The sequence below is a fragment of the Festucalex cinctus genome, chromosome 3, assembly GCF_051991245.1.
Source record: "Festucalex cinctus isolate MCC-2025b chromosome 3, RoL_Fcin_1.0, whole genome shotgun sequence".
In the NCBI taxonomy this organism is placed as follows: Eukaryota; Metazoa; Chordata; class Actinopteri; order Syngnathiformes; family Syngnathidae; genus Festucalex; species Festucalex cinctus.
The window spans coordinates 31,150,520-31,169,821 of NC_135413.1; the positions used below are offsets into that span (position 1 = coordinate 31,150,520).

At 39.2% G+C, this 19,302-nt stretch overlaps 3 protein-coding genes across 5 annotated transcripts; 1 reads left to right on the forward strand and 2 right to left on the reverse strand.

Annotated features, from left to right (window-relative positions):
- The first annotated feature begins 173 nt into the window (after positions 1-173).
- Positions 174-10,773, forward strand: mpi (mannose phosphate isomerase). 3 transcript variants are annotated; one of them, XM_077517588.1, is made up of 8 exons: positions 174-237; positions 1,240-1,367; positions 1,843-2,043; positions 3,895-4,036; positions 4,139-4,318; positions 4,408-4,581; positions 5,431-5,639; positions 5,705-10,773. In XM_077517588.1, exons 1-8 carry the CDS (start codon positions 222-224, stop codon positions 5,921-5,923), a joined length of 1,269 nt encoding a protein of 422 aa, XP_077373714.1. In that variant the 5' UTR covers positions 174-221; the 3' UTR covers positions 5,924-10,773. The 3 variants fall into 3 exon arrangements, with proteins under 3 accessions (XP_077373714.1, XP_077373715.1, XP_077373716.1); XM_077517589.1 differs by lacking the exon at positions 174-237 and adding an exon at positions 259-331; XM_077517590.1 differs by lacking the exon at positions 174-237 and adding an exon at positions 354-720.
- An 89-nt stretch (positions 10,774-10,862) lies between these two features.
- Positions 10,863-13,814, reverse strand: plex9.2 (PML-like exon 9.2). The gene is made up of 2 exons (XM_077517593.1): positions 13,536-13,814; positions 10,863-11,619 (listed from the first exon to the last, which is right to left on the reverse strand). The coding sequence occupies exons 1-2, from the start codon at positions 13,606-13,608 to the stop codon at positions 10,958-10,960; spliced, it is 735 nt and encodes a 244-aa protein (XP_077373719.1). The 5' UTR covers positions 13,609-13,814; the 3' UTR covers positions 10,863-10,957.
- A 242-nt stretch (positions 13,815-14,056) lies between these two features.
- Positions 14,057-19,302, reverse strand: LOC144016438 (DNA polymerase III subunit epsilon-like). Its single transcript, XM_077517594.1, has 3 exons — positions 19,072-19,302; positions 18,864-18,909; positions 14,057-15,666 (listed from the first exon to the last, which is right to left on the reverse strand). The coding sequence occupies exons 2-3, from the start codon at positions 18,907-18,909 to the stop codon at positions 15,134-15,136; spliced, it is 579 nt and encodes a 192-aa protein (XP_077373720.1). The 5' UTR covers positions 19,072-19,302; the 3' UTR covers positions 14,057-15,133.

A 19,302-nucleotide genomic window follows, 5' to 3' on the forward strand; every position in this document is an offset into this window, starting at 1 on the left:
TACACAGAAAAAAGTATACTAATTTACGTCTTTTGTCTATACTTGACGTACACACTTTGATTGGGAAAAAAAAGCCGAAGTTAGTCACCTTATTTTTTTCCCCACTGAATACTTTACTCTTACTCAAGTAATTATTTAGAGGGCAAAATCGGAAGCTTTTACACCGAAAGGCTGTCGAAACTGCGTGACGTCACCACCCGAGTGACAACACGGTCGCAGTCATGGAGGAAGTAAGAGGTGAGCTCAACATCTCCTACAACTCTGTTCAACCATTCAACGACAGAATGCTTTTGAAATCCTTCAAGCTAATTTGATTGTGTCAAGCGAAGTGGTATTTTTTTATTTATTTTTTAACCGAGCCTAACGTTGATACACTGGGTACCTAGTTGCTAGCTAACCATTCTATTTCCTCCTTATGAAGTAACCAGATACTTTTCTGTTGTTTTTAAAACAACCGCGAGGTCATTGAACGCGGACGGTGTGCTAGCTTTTAGCTTGTGTGCATTGTGCTCAAATCAGCTGAGTCGAGTTTCTTTTCCACTCCTGTTAACTACCGCAACCCCCGCCGTTCAATGTCTTTATTTTTATTATTTACGACGATATTGCAGCCAAGGCGACTGTCAATTGTCGATCCTGGCGTGCTGATAATTTGATAGGCATCTCACTCAGTTTACGACGCAGTTGCGTACCTACGACGGAGACTTACGTAGGAATTTGTACGTAAGTTGTAACGAGTCTATAACGAAAGCAGGAGGAAAAATCATAAGTGTATAATAAATAGCCTAAGTCGACACTATACAATTGAGGAATTAAATGAAAAATAATTGTGGCGTTAACTTGAGGTGCTTTATGTGCTGCATCACATCATTCCGGGATATATATATTTTTTCATTCTTCTGTTATCCGGTGCTGATAACGTGCTATTGTTATTCAAGGCAAACTATTGCGAGTAGCAGTAGCAATAAGTAATATATTACAGTGGCTAACAATGTGTACAATGAAAACAATTGTAACATCTGAATGGCGATGGAGGAAAAAAAAAATATATATATATATATATATATTCATCCAAAAACATGAAAAACAAACACATGTTGGTCACAATTACTCTTCAGCACACCACAAAATTTCAAGATTTCACTGGCTGTTTTGTTAAATTGTTACAGCCTAGAAAGACTGAATTTGTAGCATAAAGCAAAAGTTTAACACTGGCTTTTCCCCCTTGCCTCGCCATTTTAGTGTTTCCCCTGACCTGTGCAGTGCAGAACTACGCATGGGGCAAGGTGGGACTGGACAGCGAAGTGGCCAAACTGGTGCTTGGCGGCGACCCGTTGGCCGTCATCGAGGATGGCAAACCTTACGCAGAGGTACGTGGAATATAATATCGTCCACCGCGGAACCCGCGAGCAGCCAAGACAATATGGCGGCGGCTTATACTGTGCTCGCCGACGCTCTTTATTTAGCACCACGGCAGCCCCCGTAGGGGTTTGTTGTGAAGGTCATCGGTTCGTTGACCAGCGCACTGACATTTTCGCCGCCGCATGATGAAACGCTGAATTATGTTTCCCGAGGGTTGTGGTGTCACATTTTAACTTTAGCTCGTTGCGCATCTAAATGATTAACTCTTAAGTATGTTTTGCAAAGACAGTAGATAAATCCTTTCTGTGTGGCCCGCTACTTCTTTGACAATCACGCTATGTTTTTATGGTTCAATACAATATGTGGATCCTGCAAACCCAATACAGGTTTACTTTATTTACTGCACAAGGCGCTTCCAAAGTGCATAAGTCACCATAACCCGAGCGTGATCGCATACGTCGTCGTCGTTTCCGCCTCCTCCAGCTGTGGATGGGCGCCCACCCGAAGGGCGACGCCCAGATCAAAGACAACCGGATCGCGCAGACCACGCTGGGTCAGTGGATCGCCCACTTCCCGGCATGCCTGGGCTCCAAGGTCAAGGACACCTTCCAGGGCCAGCTGCCCTTCCTCTTCAAAGTCCTCTCGGTTAACACCGCCTTGTCCATACAGGCGCACCCCAACAGAGTAAGTATACACACACACACACACACATCTAAGGATGCACGATAATATCAGTGGCGATAATTATTGGCAATTATCGACCAATTTGACGTCAAACAGATAAACCAGATAATAAGAGAAATCTGCCGATTAATTAACGGCAATTTGATTTCATACAGATAAACCAGATAATAAAGAAATCCAGCAATAATTATAGACATGCCACATTGGTTCATATCAATAAAATTCAGATTCATGGTGCTTTACATACATTGAAACATTGTGCAAAGTTTATATAATGTTTCAATGTATGTTCGACTTATAGTAGGACTCAAAAGCATATTTGTATTCAAGTCAATTTTGCAAACAATTATCAATTATCTATGCTTATCGGTTGAAAATAGCATTATCGTGCATCCCTACACAAATCAACTGGCATTTATGTGCGGAAGTCCACATCGGAATTTTCCATTTTCTGAGATAGAAACAGAGGCTGAACACGTCCTTTGGTTGTGAATCGCAGAGTCCATAACAAACATTCAGTACAGTCACATGCACAAGTTAGAGCAGCAATTATATCTGTCCGCCAGATGATGATGATGAAGGAAAAAAAATGTAATAATTAGTAGGAGTGTGATGATATATCGATATCGCGATAATCGTGATACTTTGTCTCCCGATAGATTATCAATACGCCTACTACGCAAGTATCGTGATATATAATTAATATACAGCCACCATAACGGCTCCGTTGTTCATGAACTTATTGAGCAATTACTTGGCGGGCCGCTAGGGGGAGCATCTCATAAGAGTAGGCGAAAAAGACTTACTTGTATAAGACATTTATCATACATTTCTATGAAAAATGTGTATTATATGTTCAATTTTAACATTTTAAAACACATTTTATGTTTCGACTTTTTGAAGCACGCAATTTATTAATCTTGATTTAATATTTAAGTAATTGTATTTATTTACTTTTCCAATGTTACGCAAAAAAAATGTCAGTTTATTAAATGAAACAATTGACTGACATGTTGCATAACAATAGTGTTTAAGAAAGACACAAATTTGTTCACAGAAAGTTGCCTCTGTTAAGAAGACATTTGTATTTGTTTAAAAGAAATGCACTAAATTACTCACTGTGAAGAAGACACCAGTTTTAATATTGTAAAAAATATTAACAATATTAATAAAAATAAACTATTTTCTCACTGAAAAAAAATCAGGTTTATGTCTTGAGTAGATTTATCATAGATTATCGTGGATATCGCGGGCCAATCAGGTGCCTAAAACAAAACCTCCATTCATTTTTTGATTTAAAAAAAAAAAAATCAAGAGAACTAGTGTGAATTGAAACATAGCCTACATTAATTAAGCGCCCATCACCCCCTACTAGGGGTGTGAATTGCCTAGTACCTGACGATTCGATTCGTATCACGATTCACAGGTCACGATTCGATTTGATACCGATTAATCCCGATACAAATTTATAAGTCGATTGTTGCGATTTTTTTTCATTCAAATTTAGAAAATACTAATCAGTAAGCTTGTAGAGTGTAAGATTTATATGAAAATGTATTATTTATTTATCTGAAATTTCAGTCTTATAGAGGTTGTAATCTGTTTCATGTTTGAACAGCATTAAAATAAAATATTAAGGCTTAATGTTCCGTTCATATGACATTCTTCTATGCTCAAGGTGTGAATCCTAAAAAAAAAAATAAAAAAAAAAAAAATCGATTCTGCCCTTATTGAATCGATTCGAGAATCGCGCGATGTAGTATCGCGATATATCGCCGAATCGATTTTTTTTAACACCCCTACCCCCCATTTTTGAAAAAGCCGGCTGACTATTTCCCGTGTTCCCTTTAGGAGTTAGCCGCTCGTCTCCATGCTCAGTTCCCAGAGCACTACCCGGACAACAACCACAAGCCAGAGATGGCCATCGCTCTCACGCACTTCCAGGGCCTCTGCGGCTTCAGACCAGTGGAGGAGATCCTCGGATTCCTCAAGTGTACGTCTGGCCAGAATTTGACAACTTTTTTTTTTTTTTTTTTTTTTTTTTTTACAAACAGATAAAGCATCCAAACAAAACATATCTAATGCAATGTATTAGCTGTACCGGAGTTTCGCGCCCTGGTGGGCAACGAAGCGGCCGAGGAGCTGCGCTGCGGCGCCGGAGACGCGGGGCGGACCAGGCAGGCGCTGAAGAAGTGCTTCACCAGGATGATGAACTGCGAGAAGAAAGTGTTTGTGGATCAACTCAACATGCTGGTCAAGAGAGTCACGGAAGAAGGTGAGCCACAATATAAAAGTTTCACAAACCATTTTCAGGAGAAATGTTTTGTGACGATTATTATTATCAATAATTTTGTGTTTGCGTAGGCGCGGCAGGCAAGGACACAGCGAGTAGTAACGGCGAGCTGTTGCTCCGCCTCCATTCCCAGTACCCCGGCGACATCGGCTGCTTCTCCATCTACTTCCTCAACCATGTGCTCTTGGAGCCCAACCAGGCCATGTTCCTTGGAGCCAACGAACCTCACGCTTACCTGTACGGAGGTCAGTAGTAGGCAATAAGGTGGGAAGTTTTTATTTTTATTTTTTGGACAATATGTTTGTTCTATGCAGCCCACTGATCTGAATATATAACTGGATAGCCCATAGGCCCAAGACTTTTGAAGTCGCAAGGCCGCCATATTGCTCCTCCCGAGAAACGTTTACAAAATTGAAATTAGAGAACATTTGACACAGCATGATTTATGATGGTTTAAATTTGTTAAACATCAACAAGAGGACTTCAGACATTTTACGACGGCCCTATACTAACTGCCTATATATGTCTCATCTGTACGTATACCATATAGTTTACAGTAGTCTGCTCGCGAGATGGGAGGAGCAAGATGGCCGTCCTGTCGCTTCAACATCTTACACGGGCGTGTTGGGCAATCCAGTCCATATATTCAGATCAGTGATGCAGCCCCCACTAGTCTAAATATGGCATTCTGGTTGATATTGTCTTAGTGGAATATGAGTTAAGCAGCAAAATCCAGGGGGCGGCCATTTTGCCACTTGCTGTCGACTGAAGATGACATCACAGTTGCTCAAGCAACGACAGCTCACATGTTTTCTGACGCTAAGCTGTGATTGGCTGTCACCTGAGACCCGAGCAACATTGATGTCATCTTCAGTCGACAGCAAGTGGCAAAATGGCCGCCCCCCTGAGACGGAACAAAACAGCTAGATTTTTTTGCTTCATAACATGTTCCAAAAATGGAATATTAATCAGAATGTCATGTTTACACAAGTGAGGTCACATATAACATATTATTGTCAAGAAATGTTTCAGGTTGACTTCCACTTTTAAATCTTTTTGACACGAGTTTGTCACCGTTTTTGTTTGGTTATCAGATTGCATCGAGTGCATGGCGTGCTCCGACAACACGGTAAGAGCCGGCCTGACCCCGAAGTACATCGACGTCAACACGCTTTGCGAGATGCTCAACTACAGGCCGAGCCCTCCCGCCGCCAAGCTTTTCACGCCAGTTCAGGACCCCTTGGACCCTTGCGTCACCGTCTACGACCCGCCTGTGCCGGACTTCACCGTCATGAGGATACAGGTAAGAGAAGTCTCCCACGAAAGAGTCATTTTGAGCGATCGAACGATACCGCCCCCTTTCCGCAGGTGCCAGCCTCGGCGAAGCAGTACACGGTGGCGCCCGTCGACAGCGCCAGCATCCTGCTGGTCACCGAGGGCGCCGCCGCCGCCAGCTCGGCCGCCGCGCTGTCCGACGTCAGCCTGAGGCGCGGCGCCGTTTTGTTCGTGTCGGCCAACGAGAGCGTGCTGCTGCACGTCACCTCGCCGTCGGGCGTCACCATGTTTCGGGCCTGCTGCCTCCTGTAAGGCGTCGCGAGCGCGCGGGCGAGATGACGAGTGTTGTGATTTTAGACTCAGACGTTAACTACCTTCATGCAAATAGTGTACATCAACTTTTGACAGGTGCTTAGAAGACAAAAAAGAACATTTGCACTGGGGGTGTCCAAACTACAGTCCGAGGAATATTTGTGGCCTGCCATCTTTTTTTTTTTTTTTAAAAGCGGCCCGTAGTATATTGTACTAAAAATACGATAATTGTCACGATACGTTAATTATCACGATATTGCGGGGATACAAATGAGCTCAGACGACAAATTAAACCCATAATATTGTGTTTTTGTACATTAATAACATAACACTAAAAGGGATACTTGACTCATTGAACAATTTTCGGCAGTGAAAAAGTGAATATTTTGTCCAGAATGAATTATTTTTTATGTACAATTAATAGCTTTTAAAAAAAAATTTTTCCTCTTCCTGTCGACTGATGATGACATCACCTGTGCTGAGGAAGTAGGTAACGGCCACTCATGGCTCACCTGTTTTATGGGGTTGGTCAGCAATTTTGTATTAATTGTACATGAAAAATAATGAAGTTACCACATTCATTATAGACAAAATATGAACTTTTTACTGCTGAAAATGGCTCAATGAGGCAAGTATCCCTTTAATATTGAGGCACTTGCTTGCTAATGCAAGCCCACATTGAGTTCCTCCACATATTGACTCGGTTCACAAGCATATTACGTGCCCCTTTCATCTGAATATTAGCATGGATTTTAAACATAAAAGGGCCAAAACATGCCTTATGAAAATTAAACTGCACTAAAAAAAAAAAGAATAGCCACCAGAAGGTTCTGGAACTACACAAATGGAAATCAACCTGACGTGCTTTTAATATCGTGACATGACGACGACGATATATTGTGGCAGTTTATAAAAATGTGATATCACGATATTGCCGGTATCGTTACGTCACTACTAAAAAGTACATTTGACTTGCCCTGCAACAATCTTTAAAATTAATACGGTGGGTGTTCAGCATATACAGGAAATTGCTTGAATTCATTTTAGCGTGTTTATTGAAAACAAATTAAAGTCAAAATGGTTGTCGCATCCTTAATTAATTTTTTTTTTTAATTATCCCTCGCAAGAAAAATATTTGTGCACCCCTGGTTTTAGTGATTAAAATTTGGGGGGGAAATATTGCAATCTACTTTTTCAGACTCCGAGTTGATGAAGATCACCGCAGCTGACGGTGAGAAGACGTTCCACGAAGCGCACGGAACGTTTTCTCACCGTTCGGCCATCACGATACGGTTAAAAGCGCACGTCAATCAATGTCTTCTGGAACTCGAGACTTTTTACGTCACGTCAAACAGGGTTGATTTATTTATTAATTTCTTATTGACGTTTGCTACATGTTCACGCTGAAGGGACACTCGGGAACCGAAACCTTTTCGAACAAGGGAAACTGCTCACCCCGAGGCGTCAAATACTGAAACACAGACTGAAGCGTCGTGCCGACACGCGTTCACAACAGCATTGAACGGGTCAACGTTACTTACACCAGAGAGAAATGTGCAAAGTATTACGTTGGGGCGGAATGCGCAAAATCGGTTCTGAATGCCATATAAGACATTATGGTCACACTAGTGCAAAATTTTTTTTTTTTTTAAATGCTGAAACATGAAGATGACATCATCCTGAAAGACGTATCAACGTGAACAATGTGCAATCATTTGAACACGTTCAAAACGCAAAAAAAAAAAACATTTACATTTGTGCGGAATGCAGACGAATATTTCCACAAAAGTGTGAAGAGTATAGAATGCGAAACGTGTTTAAAAAAATGCGGCGTCGTGTTAAAATACGTCAATACTGACGCTGATGATGTGAATGCAGAATGATGTCATAATGCTGAAACGTGTGCATGCGGAATGTGAAAAATATTTACTGTATGTCAAAATGCGGAGTAATGCTGCCGAGTATGGAAATATGAACACTCGACTATTTTGCACATGCCGAGAACGGACAATTGTGCTGCGTACACGTTTGCGTTTGGATCATTTAAGCTCGAGATCAATCAATCAATCAAGGGTTGATGAGATGCTTGATGCATGTCTCATTAAAAGTGTACGTTTGGACGACTGTCCTGAGAAATTGACTACTGCTCGTTACCTAAAAATCATTTTCGAACCTCCAAAGTGGAACTCAAGCTGGTTGACAAAACCATTAGGAAACTTTAATGCATTCTAGGGCTGAAACGATTCATCGAATAATCAATAAAAAAAATAATATAAAATCTAAAAAAATAAAAACACTCTTTCACTGGCTCCCACATCACTCACCAGGTTCGGCCCAAGCCACACACAATCAAAGTCATATATAATAACGTGCAATGTGAGGATGCCAAACTCAAGCAGAACGCTATTATGCACATTCTGTTGTGTTAAATAATGCAAAAACATTTTTTTTTAAATCCGATAAATCAATGGGATAACCAGTAGAATAATCAATTCAAGATTTTTTTTTATTTTTTCTATATATATTTAATTAATTTAATAATTAATTTTAACATTAACTAATAAAAGTGCAAATATTCGGGATGTTCAATTCCACTTTTTTTTTTTTTTTTTTTTTTTGACAGACCGAAACCAGCATGAGTATCCACTCATTTGATTATTCACCAATACCACAAGTAGTTTTGATATCAAATGTCATTCAACACAATTGCAAAACAAAAATGTGAACCAAGACCCAGCTGCCACAGTATAGTTTTTATTTTTGGTTTATGTATTACTGTGGGTATATCTACAGTCTCCACAAGTACCCAATACATTAAAATTCAGCCTGATACAATAGCTGGTATCAGTACTCCCCCGTTCCTAAAAATAATCTTTGAATCAGTACGTTTAACTGTGGTACAATGTAAATAATACTTACTTACCTTTTTAAGCAGTAAAAATGGGCTGTATTTATGAAGCTTCGCTGGTCAATTTTCACTGTTCCAGTTCTATGGTTATCGTCACCATGCTTCCTCTTTGGAGGGTCCACTGTATTAATTTGTTTTTTTGTTTTGTTTTGTTTTTTAAAGAAAGAAAGAAAAGAAAAACAGTGAATCCAGGAAATGTGTACTACTGTCAAACAAATCCAACAAAGCATGACCAACAAGGACAAAAAAAAAAAAAAAGGAAGTACAAAATGCTGCGTCAAGTTTTGTCATAGTTTTTCAAATTTTGTATATTTTGTCCTCGTCAAGACATGCAAATATGAGATGGACTTGATGTATTCGTTACGTTTTTGCCATTCCGATCATTCTCTTCCATTTCCTTTTACCTATGACTAAGAAGTGCACTTTTGTTCCAAGCAGCTGGAAGTTCTTTCACTCGTTTTTTTTTTTTTTTTTTCAATTGGTGTAGTATCTGACGTGCTCCTTTCCTGTCAGTCCAAGTATTTCTCTGTATCGTTCGAATCACAAAATGTTTTGTCACCTAAAAGTTACTGCCATATTTTCTTTCACTGTAACTCAGCTTTTTTTTCAATCAGTCACGTGTTTGTTACCAATCTCATTTGCACTTCGCACACACAACAACAAAACGTAATTTTAGTTGTGTTTTTGTTTCCGAGTGTGTAGTTGAGTTGCTATTGTGCACTTTTCATCCCTCCGCCGTTGCGAGCATTTTGGAGCTGTAGCATGGGAACTGCAAAAAAAAAAAAAAAATGTTCAACGTCAAAGTGGTTCAATAAAAACTTTGTGCGGTCAATTTGCTGCCTGTTTAGCACCGTTTTGTCGTTTTGAAATTCATGACTCGTCTCCCGCAATATGGCTTAAAAAAAGCGATATAAAAAGACAATATTTTAGCTAATGTTAGTCAAACAATATTAATCTAAATGTGATTACAATGAATCGCTAAAACTCGTGGGGGAATGTTACGTAAAAACAATACGTATCGAAAATTATGGTTCTCTTACAAAAAGGTATGTCACGTCACTCATTGGAGATCGTATGGGGGAATTAGCGACCCCTTATGGCGATGAGATGCAACAACAATATAATCCTTGCATAAAATAAATAGTGCGTGCGAGGCCAAAAAGTCACAATTACTGCAAAACAGTCACTTAACTTAAAAATTATTTGTGTTATTTATCTACAACTCAATATATTGAATAAGGAAAAGTTATCGCAGTTTAATGTGGTTATTTGGCAGACGACTAGGAGATGATGCAATTTTCAGAATTTATATTCCAGCGTTTTTGAGAATTTATGGCCTTGTAAAAAAGAATGAAAAAGTGTGTCGTGATCCTGAAAAAAAAAAAAAAAAAAAAGATGACCAAGTTCATGCTGTGTCAGGGTTGCTCACAGTGCATTTCTTAGTTGTTGTATATTAGGGATGTAACAATATTAAGAGCAGCACATCTGTTAAAAAAAGTTTTGTTCAGTTCTAGTACCCGCTGGCCCGCGAGGTGCTGAAGGAAAAACTGTTTGTTTTTAGTGCAGTTTAGTTTTCACAAGGCATCTTATGGCCCTTCTATGTTTTAAAATTTAATTTAATGGTCAGATGAAGGGGAACATAATATGCTTGTGAACACATTTGTGCATTAGGAAGTAAGTGCCTCAATATATATTTAGATATTTTTATGTAATATTTTTATATTTTTCATTGCCGTAATGTACAAAAACACAATTTTTTTTTTTAATACAATATTGTGACCTTATTTGTATCGTCAACCTCCCCACAATATTGTGATAATTATCATATCCCAACCTTTGTATCGTGATGTTTTGATATTTTTACATCCGTATTGTATATATGGTTTGTATGTTTTATAATTTGAGGTGCCACTAAAGCAATAAATCTTAGCCTCAAACTCACGATTCCGCTCTAAATATCTTTTTATTAAAATTAAATTAAATTATTGTCATAAACCTGTGACCAGAAAAAGCCAGGAACAAACCGTTTTTCTCAAGAAACTTATAAGCATTTATTAAATTCATTTGGCAGTAGAAAAACAAATGTAGCATTCAACAAAACAAAAAAAGATGCTCGACAAATCGTGCTATGTGGCTTTCCCGTCCGTGTCCTCCACCGGCCGTTCCAGGTGCTGCCAAAGGAGGCGCTGTCCCGGCAGCAGACGCCGCTCGCCTTTGGGCTCTCCGGCCGCCTCCTCCTTGACGACGACCTCGCGCACGTCGCTCAGACTGAACGTGCAGCGAGCCACCACGTCCGGCTTGGGCTGCAGCACGCGGTAAAGCGCCTGCAACGAGCGCACGTCCTCCAAAGCGTCGTGCGCCTCGTAGTCCACGCCCATCAGCTCCTTCACCAGGTACTCCTGCTTGAAGCTGCGCATGCCGCAATCCTTCAGCACCTCGCGGGCCAGCGGCAGCGTGTCCACGAAGCCGGCCACCGACGCTTCCAACCGCGCCCGGAGGCCCGTCTCGTCCAAGGCCCGGGCCAGCGGCCGGCAGTCGAAGCGGCGGATGTTGTGGCCCGCCAGCAGGGGGCGCCCCAGCGCTCGCAGGAAGGCGATGAAGGAGAGCAGCGCGTCCCGCAGGGGGACGGTGGGGACGGGGCGGCGGTGGAGGTAGAGCCGGCGGCGGCGGACCCTGAGGCCCGTCACCCTGGCGGCGCCCGCTTCCATTCGGCGGCGAGGGAGCGTGTAGAGGTTGAGCGAGCGGCTTCCGCTCACGGCGGCCAGCTGAACCAGCTCGCACGTCGGACCTGATGACGACGACGACGACACGCGCATAACGTCCAATGCTGACCAACCAGAACCATGTAAACCTCGACTCCGCCTTTTATTTAAAGCCGCACACATTTAAAGTCACAGACGCAATAGTGTAGAGCGTGAGGATGGCGACCCCAAGAGGACAAAAATAATACCTGCACTTCGCAGGCACATTTTATTTTGGTTTTTGGGCTGTGACTAACAATTACTCATTTGCTCCCAAAGACGTATTTATACGTTTTTTTTTTTAATGCTAGAGCATACAGAAGGCTTTGAGGCAGCCTCTCAACTGCAAAGAATGGTTGCAGAAATGGTAGTTATGACACCACAAACGGCCAGCAGGTGGCAGCAGAGCAAAGGAGCTCAACCAGGGCCATCTAGAAAAAAAGCTAAATTACTTACAATTTTAAATAGATTTTTGAAAACTGATGAAACTTAGCTCTCTTCTAAGGCTAATTTCTGTAAAATGGAAACAGATAGAAACATACTTTTTTTTTTTCCTGATGAAAGAAGAGACTTTAATCTTTCTTTTGATAGGTTCCATGCTTTTAGCAATTGAACACAATATTCCGTGGGCCTTGCAAAATCAGTCAAAATCCAATAAAACAGCCGGGAGCGAACGGGATTGCGAAATGTGAAAATGGCGGCGAGTGAATGAGTTAATAACCAATTAACTCAATCAGTCGCAGCCATTTTCACTGGGTCAAACCCCTTCGCTCCCGGCTGTTTTCCTGGATTTTGACTGATTTTGCACGGCCCACGGAATATCATGTTCTATTGCTATTAAAACATGGAAACTACGAAAAGAAAGATTAGAGCCTCTTCTTTTATCAGGAAAAATAATATATGTTTTTATCCGTTTCCGTTTTGCAGCAATTAGCATTCGAGTATTTCCAAGTTTCATCATTATTCACAAATGTGCTTAGAATTGTGGGGAAACAGCTTGTTTTCATCATGGCCCTGATTGATCATACTCTTCACCTGCTGACCGTTTTTGTTATTACTGCCATTTTTTTCCACACGTTCTCTGCAGTTGAGAGACTGCATCAAAGACTTCTGTATGCTCTAGCTAGCATAAAAAAAAAAGATGTATAAATACATCTTTGGGACACTTAATACATTTAAAATATACCGTATTTATACGTTTTGGGAGAAAATGAGTTACCTGTAATCTGTGGATTATTTTGTTGATTTATCCATTATTCGGTTTGAAAAAAATGTTAAAAGAGGGTTTACTTTTATCCAAAAATGGGACATGACTTCAAATTTACTCGTGCAGAAAAGGCCCAAATAAATACGATTCTGTTATTGGTTTGGTCTCAAAAAATGTGAAAAAATACTGTTCATTGTTTTCAAAATTAACAACCCTAAAGGACTACTTTTTTAAATAAATAAATAAAAAAAAAACCTTCTTAGCATATAATACTGTCAATTAAAAACCAAATATCTCCAAATTTTGCGGCGATTGGGGTTGAGTCAAATATGTTCCAAGTTTCATTATAAACAACTCATTGACAGTGAATATTGTGAAAATTCCATACAGTCTAAATGTTTACAACTTTAGCTTTTGAGACAAAAAATTATTTAATGATTGATTTAATTCTAAGTTTTAAAAAAACAAACTTATTAAGGCAATACTTTTTTTTTTTTTTTTTTTTTTTAAGGGAAATAAAGGCCGTGGATATATTGCTGTAACTGGCAAATCGCGTTATTTTGCCGTGAACGTGGTCAATGCACCGGGTGCGGTTCCTGCCTACCACACTGGTACAGACTCTGAAGTTCTCGTGCGTTTCACGGCAAAATAGCGCTAGGTTGGCGAGTTGTCGGTCACAGTTAATTATACAAGTGGTGTAGAGAGTATACAAAAGTTTCTACTTGTACTTTCTACTCAGCTCACAAAATATCTTACCCAATCCAGTTGTCTCCAAGTCGAAGAAAACAATCGGCTGCTGAGAGGAGACATCCGCCCCCGACGTCTGCATCGTGTTTTTAAAAAGTTCCCTCAACACAAAAACACATGAAAGCTTAAACTTGAGTAGTCACAAAGAAATATTCAGTATGTGGCCTAAAACGTGACGACGGCAAACAGTAAAACTGAGAAAAGCCATCTTGATTTTTCAAAACGAGCTTCCCTCCTTCATTTTGAAACGAGGAAGAGTTCTTCTTCGTGTTTTCTCTGCTGTTGGCTGCAAAATGACGCTTGGTCGCCTCCAAGTGGCAAATGAGTGAAATTCAGTCTCCAGATTCGAATTCTGGCTCGTTACGTAAACTATTTTTGTCAAACTTTCCCAATAAATGCCATTAATCAGTTTAATTCCCCTAAAAACACTATTTTGTTTGTCATGTGTTTTTAGTGAAAACATTTTCCACTGTGTATAAAGAGAATGTACGGGACAAACTGACCAGAACCACAACAAACACAGACGCTCATAGTTTCAAAATCCTTTTTAATGATATAATAAAACAGATATATGCAAAGTCAATTTCAAACGAAAACACAAAGCATCTCATTTCATTAGCATAATGATTTCATAAAATGTGTTATGAATAGTGCAATATCAAATGATAGAAAAGTGACATGGACTCTGCACATTTATCCGCGGATGAACAAAAATTTAGTGGTTCTGTTGAAATCACAAAGTATAGTTTTGTTTTTGTTTTTTTTAGTGCAAACACACACTTACACCTACATCCTCGAATAAAAAACAAAAAAACAAACACAAATACAAAATGATTTCATGTTTGCTGAAAGTGCATATATAAGCAACACTTCTTTTTCAACTGAATCTTTTCACAATTTAGAGTATAAAAATCACTTTCACATATTGATTGTACTAAATCTTTGAAACAGCCTATATACTGTATATATTTTCTTCGTATTATCAAATATATGTTTTCAATCTTTCATATAAAGGTATAGTGTACAACACACTTTTTTTTTCTCTCAATCACTGGTGTCAAACTGGTGCGTCGTGCACGTCGTAGTCGTGGTTGGATGACGGAGTGCGATTATAACGGTGAAACCACACAAAATGTCTAACAGCTATGGAATGTAACGGTATATACCAAAACTCTTTACACAAGAAAAAAAAAAAAAAAAGTCTGCTTTTTTTTTTTTTTTTTTTTTGGTAGCGCCAGAATTTGCTCAATATTTCGTTGCTCAGTCAAATTGCTAAAAAATAAAAATAAAAACTAGCAAAATAGGAAATTTCTTCGACAACATCGGTAGTAAATGAGTTAAAAAAAACAACCTTTGACATTACAATTCATGGAAGATAGTGACAAGTAAAATAAGTACGAAAGTTCAACTGATGCTAAAAATGGATTTGGCGCGGCAAAAAAACAAAAACAAATGCTGTCTATCGATGTCCTAAAAAGTGAGGAAAAGTGCAATTTTGGTACAAATTTTCTGCCAAAGCGAAAAGCGCAAATCCACTCAAGAAACATTTCACACGATTTGCATTGGTGAGCGCCCAAAAATGATCTGACCTCCTTCGGTTTGACTCTTTAGGTTTGGGTGGAGATCAAGCACTTCATCACTGCATTCCTGCCCGGTTTCAACGCCTGAAAGAGCTCCTGCAGCATCCTGGCGTCCTCCAGCGCGTTGTGGGCGGCGTAGGTCTTGCCCAGGAAGCGCTCCACCATGTACGGCAGGGAGTAGCTGTAGAAATTGGTGAGCATCCGCTTCGTGAGGAGGAAGGTGTCCAGGTAGCTGGACACGGCGCCCTGAAACCTCCGCAGCAGGGAGAACTCCCGCAGCATCCTCTGAAGCACGGGGGCGTCGAAGCGGTTGGCGTTGTGGGCGGCCAGGTAGACGGGCCCGCAGAAGGAGCCCAGGAACTCCACGAAAGAGGCGAGCGCCTGGGGGAGCGAGACGGTGGGCACGGCCTCGCCGCGGCGCAACAGAAGGCCGCCCGCCACCGAGAAGCCCGTGAGTCTGCTGGCCTCGCCGGTGATTGCGCAGCGGGGGACGGTGAAGGCGTTGAAGACCCGCGTGCCGCAGACGGCGGCTATCTGGATGATGTCGCACCTTTCGGTGTCTGCGGGCAAGGGAGAGACCGCCGGCGTTAATTTCGCCAACGAAAACGCATTTACTCCCCCAAAAAAACGTATAAATACGTTCTATTTTAAATATGGCCATGCTCCCAAAGACGTATTTATACGTTTTGGCTTTGATGAAGCCTCTGAACTGAAGAGAATTCTTGAAGCAATGGTAGTTATTACAAAAATGCCCAGCAGATGGTAGCAGAGTATAAGAGATCAAAAAGCTCTTTTCCCCACTATTTTAAACAGATTTGTGAATAATGATGAAACCTAGCCATATTCTAATGCTAATTAATGCAAAATGGAAACAGACAGAAATATACGTTTTTTTTCCTGATGAAAGAAGAGAGACTAATCTTTCTTTTGGTAGGTTCCACGTTTTTTATAGCAATAGGACACAATATTCTATGGGCCTTGCAAAATCAGTCAAAATCCAGTAAAACAGCCAAAATGTCCTGGAAGTGAATGAGTTAATAAACAATAACTGGGACTAAATCAGTCTGCATTTTTGTCAACTAAAGACGGAACGAAAATGTACTTCACTTCCTAAAAACCGGACTAAACTCTACGGACATTTTAGTTCATGAGCAAAGACAAGATTAAAGTTATATAATTTTGTAAAATCTTGACACCGCTCATTTGTCACTGTGACACGCCCCCTTTCAAATCTGCAGCTAGCGAGTGCAACATGCACAAACACGTGGGACAGGCAGGAAGTAGATTCATGTGAAAAGTAAAAAAAAAAAAAAAAAAAAGTAAATTGTAGTTATAACGTAACATCAATCTAACGGCTAGAACGTTCCAACAATAATGTTAAACCCACCGCTAACTAATGCTTGCTAACTTACTAGCACATAGCATGGAAACGTTTCAATGAAGAACAAAACTTTTGGAAATGTTCCCAAAAACACTTTGTTTGCTTATTGAGGACTAAATTGCCTTCAATGTATTAAAAAATACATATTAAAAAAATTACATACATTAGACTCACTTAGCTTAAACTATCGCAACAAATTAGCTTCACCTAATATTAAACTGTCTTCACTGGGTTTAAAAAAAAAGAAAACATGTATGATAGCTTTATTGAGGACCAAAGATGTCTGTGACTAAACCATTTTCAACATTTACATAAACATGTACGTTCGACCAAACAGATCATTATTTCAGCATGTGACATTTTTTGTTTGGTGGTGTGCCATGATATATATATATTTTTTTTCTCTCATGTCAAATATGTGCCTTAGGTCAATCAAGGTTGGAAAACACTGACTTAAGAGATTCCAACGGAGGACACATGAAAAATTGTTTCGTCCAAATCACAAGTCTCAACAACAGATGGCGAGTCAGCCTTGAACGTGGCTACTTTTGTCGACGGTAATCATATCAGGCTGTTTTGCAAGACTCAAATTGTTTCCTTGCTTTTGTAAACTTAGTATAAAAGTCACACTTAAAGCAGTGTACAATACACGCCGAGTTTCTTGTAGTTGTAGACAAAATAATCAGGGTCAAGTTCAATACATTTCTTTTTCATTTTTAACCAAAATAAATTATTTTTCAAATATTTTTTTTTTTATTGTATTCGTTCACTGTAAAAATGTCATCAAAATTGGTTTAGCGTAAGCTATAATGTGATTGGCTCCTACGTTCAACTTGATTATTATTATTATCTTATACATTCATACATGATCGTATTTTGGACCATAATTGTGACAATGCTGCTCGTCCGTCTGTACTGTTTACCGGTTCACATCATCAAGTGTAACTTCACCGGCTAATCTTTGGGCAGTTTTTCCCTCATTGGCCCATACGCAAATGCAACGTGATTGGCTGAAATTTGAGCTGCGAGGCCATTGGCTGGCTCCCACTTGGGTGAGGGCCAGCATTGCTCAACAGACTTTTTGACTCCCGACAGGAAGTGGAAGAGGAACAAACACACGAGCGCGTCTTCCTAGTTGGAATGAACACGTTACATTCAAATAAGATAAAAAAAAAAAAAAAAAAAAAGTTTGGTCTCAACCTAGAACAGGACAAATTTGCCAAAACAGCAAATTTGCATGCCAGCGTATGAGCTTCAGTTTGAGGAACAGGTAAAAAAAAATAAACAAACAAATAAATAAATAAATAAATACATAAAAATGCCACTTTCCTTAACTTGAGCTTAACTTCGGCTGTAAAATAAAATAAAATAATAATAATTAAAAAAAAACAAAAAAAAACGTGAAATACGAATAATAAGTATCATTACCATTATTTTAGAGTAAGGAATTATAAGCCACAACATGAAAAAAAAACATCAGACACAATCCCAAACAAGAAAAAAAATTACTTACATTAAGCATGTAAAACATAAATATTAATAATATTATCTTGCGTGCTTTTTTTTTTTTTTTTTTTTTTTTTTTTTTTACCCAGTCCACAGTTGATTTTCATTTATTTTAGTACCCTGTCCCCCCCGCTTATTCATGTTTTTCATACTTCTTTTAATTAAATAGCAATTACCAGGGAGCTTTAACTCGCAGGATTTTGCTGAAATGTAATATTAATACCACTCGTGGTTATATGTGAGCACCCTCTAGTGGTACCTTAAAGAATGCCTGAAATAAATACAAGATAAAATAAAATTGACTACATAAATTAAATTTGCAACGTTTGAAAAACAAAATAAAAACTTTAGAATAAAGTTTATACTTTCTCTCTTTTTTGTTTTTAATCCGGTAAGCCTATAGCATTTTCTTTTGTTTTTAAGTACAGCATTTTTTTTTAAATTACAGTTTGTTTTATATAACGTTCAGGACAAGGCATTTCCATTCATTTATTTATTTATTATTTATTTTTTTAATATTGAAAGATTTTTTTCCCCACCTTTATTGCAATGCATTTTAATGTAATTCTTTAATATTTTCCCCTGTATTTATTTCATCACGTTGTGTATAATGTTATTACAATGATATGTAATGTATGTTATACAATGATATCAAATGTACTTTTTTAGGAATTAAACAACTCTCCCTTTTTCTTTTTTTTTTGTAATACTTACTACTATTACGTAACTACATTTTAATGTTAATATTTGGAGAGCTCGGTCGGACACCTTTTGAGGAATAAAAACAGCACTAAAATAAACGCGTTTAATGCTGATAGCAAATTTCAAAGTCACCAAATACAGTTTTGTGTTGCTATATTTGTCCCATACCCAGTCCGGTTGTCTCCAGATCAAAGAAAACCAACGTGTAAGACATCTGTAGAAGAAAAGAAAAAAAAAAAGCAATCACAAGCCCATTCTAAAACAATAACAGTCGTGTCATCATGTAAAACACAAGAACTTTAAAAACAACAACAACATGGCGTTTAATAAAAAAAATAAAAAATAAAAAAACAACGTAAGAAGCTAATCAACTCACCGTGAAGAAGAGTCTCGCGTCAACTATCCAGCATGTGTCAAAGTTGCGGCTTTTATAGCGCCCCCGCGTCAAACTCAGCTTTCATTTGTGAGGAAGAGGGATGTTTTGTTTGGTTTTGTTTTCCTTTCCTTTCCCTCCCTCGAGCTGGCCCGCACATCAGCGTTTCGCTCGCTCGCGCTGTTGTTTTCCTCTCAACGGGCGACTTTTCTGCTCTTTTCCTTTAGTTTCGCT

What these genes read in the sequence shown, in the direction of transcription:
- mpi (XM_077517588.1), top strand. An exon ending in TACAGGCGCACCCCAACAGA is followed by an intron (nt 2,044 to 3,894) that starts GTAAGTATACAC and finishes TGTTCCCTTTAG; the next exon opens with GAGTTAGCCGCTCGTCTCCA. An exon ending in CAAGAGAGTCACGGAAGAAG is followed by an intron (nt 4,319 to 4,407) that starts GTGAGCCACAAT and finishes GTGTTTGCGTAG; the next exon opens with GCGCGGCAGGCAAGGACACA.
- plex9.2 (XM_077517593.1), bottom strand. Translation starts at nt 13,608, where the DNA reads ATGCAGACGTCGGGGGCGGATGTCTCCTCTCAGCAGCCGATTGTTTTC. An exon ending in CTTGGAGACAACTGGATTGG is followed by an intron (nt 11,620 to 13,535) that starts GTAAGATATTTT and finishes CGTCGTCATCAG; the next exon opens with GTCCGACGTGCGAGCTGGTT.
- LOC144016438 (XM_077517594.1), bottom strand. Translation starts at nt 18,909, where the DNA reads ATGTCTTACACGTTGGTTTTCTTTGATCTGGAGACAACCGGACTGG. An exon ending in TCTGGAGACAACCGGACTGG is followed by an intron (nt 15,667 to 18,863) that starts GTATGGGACAAA and finishes CCTTGCCCGCAG; the next exon opens with ACACCGAAAGGTGCGACATC.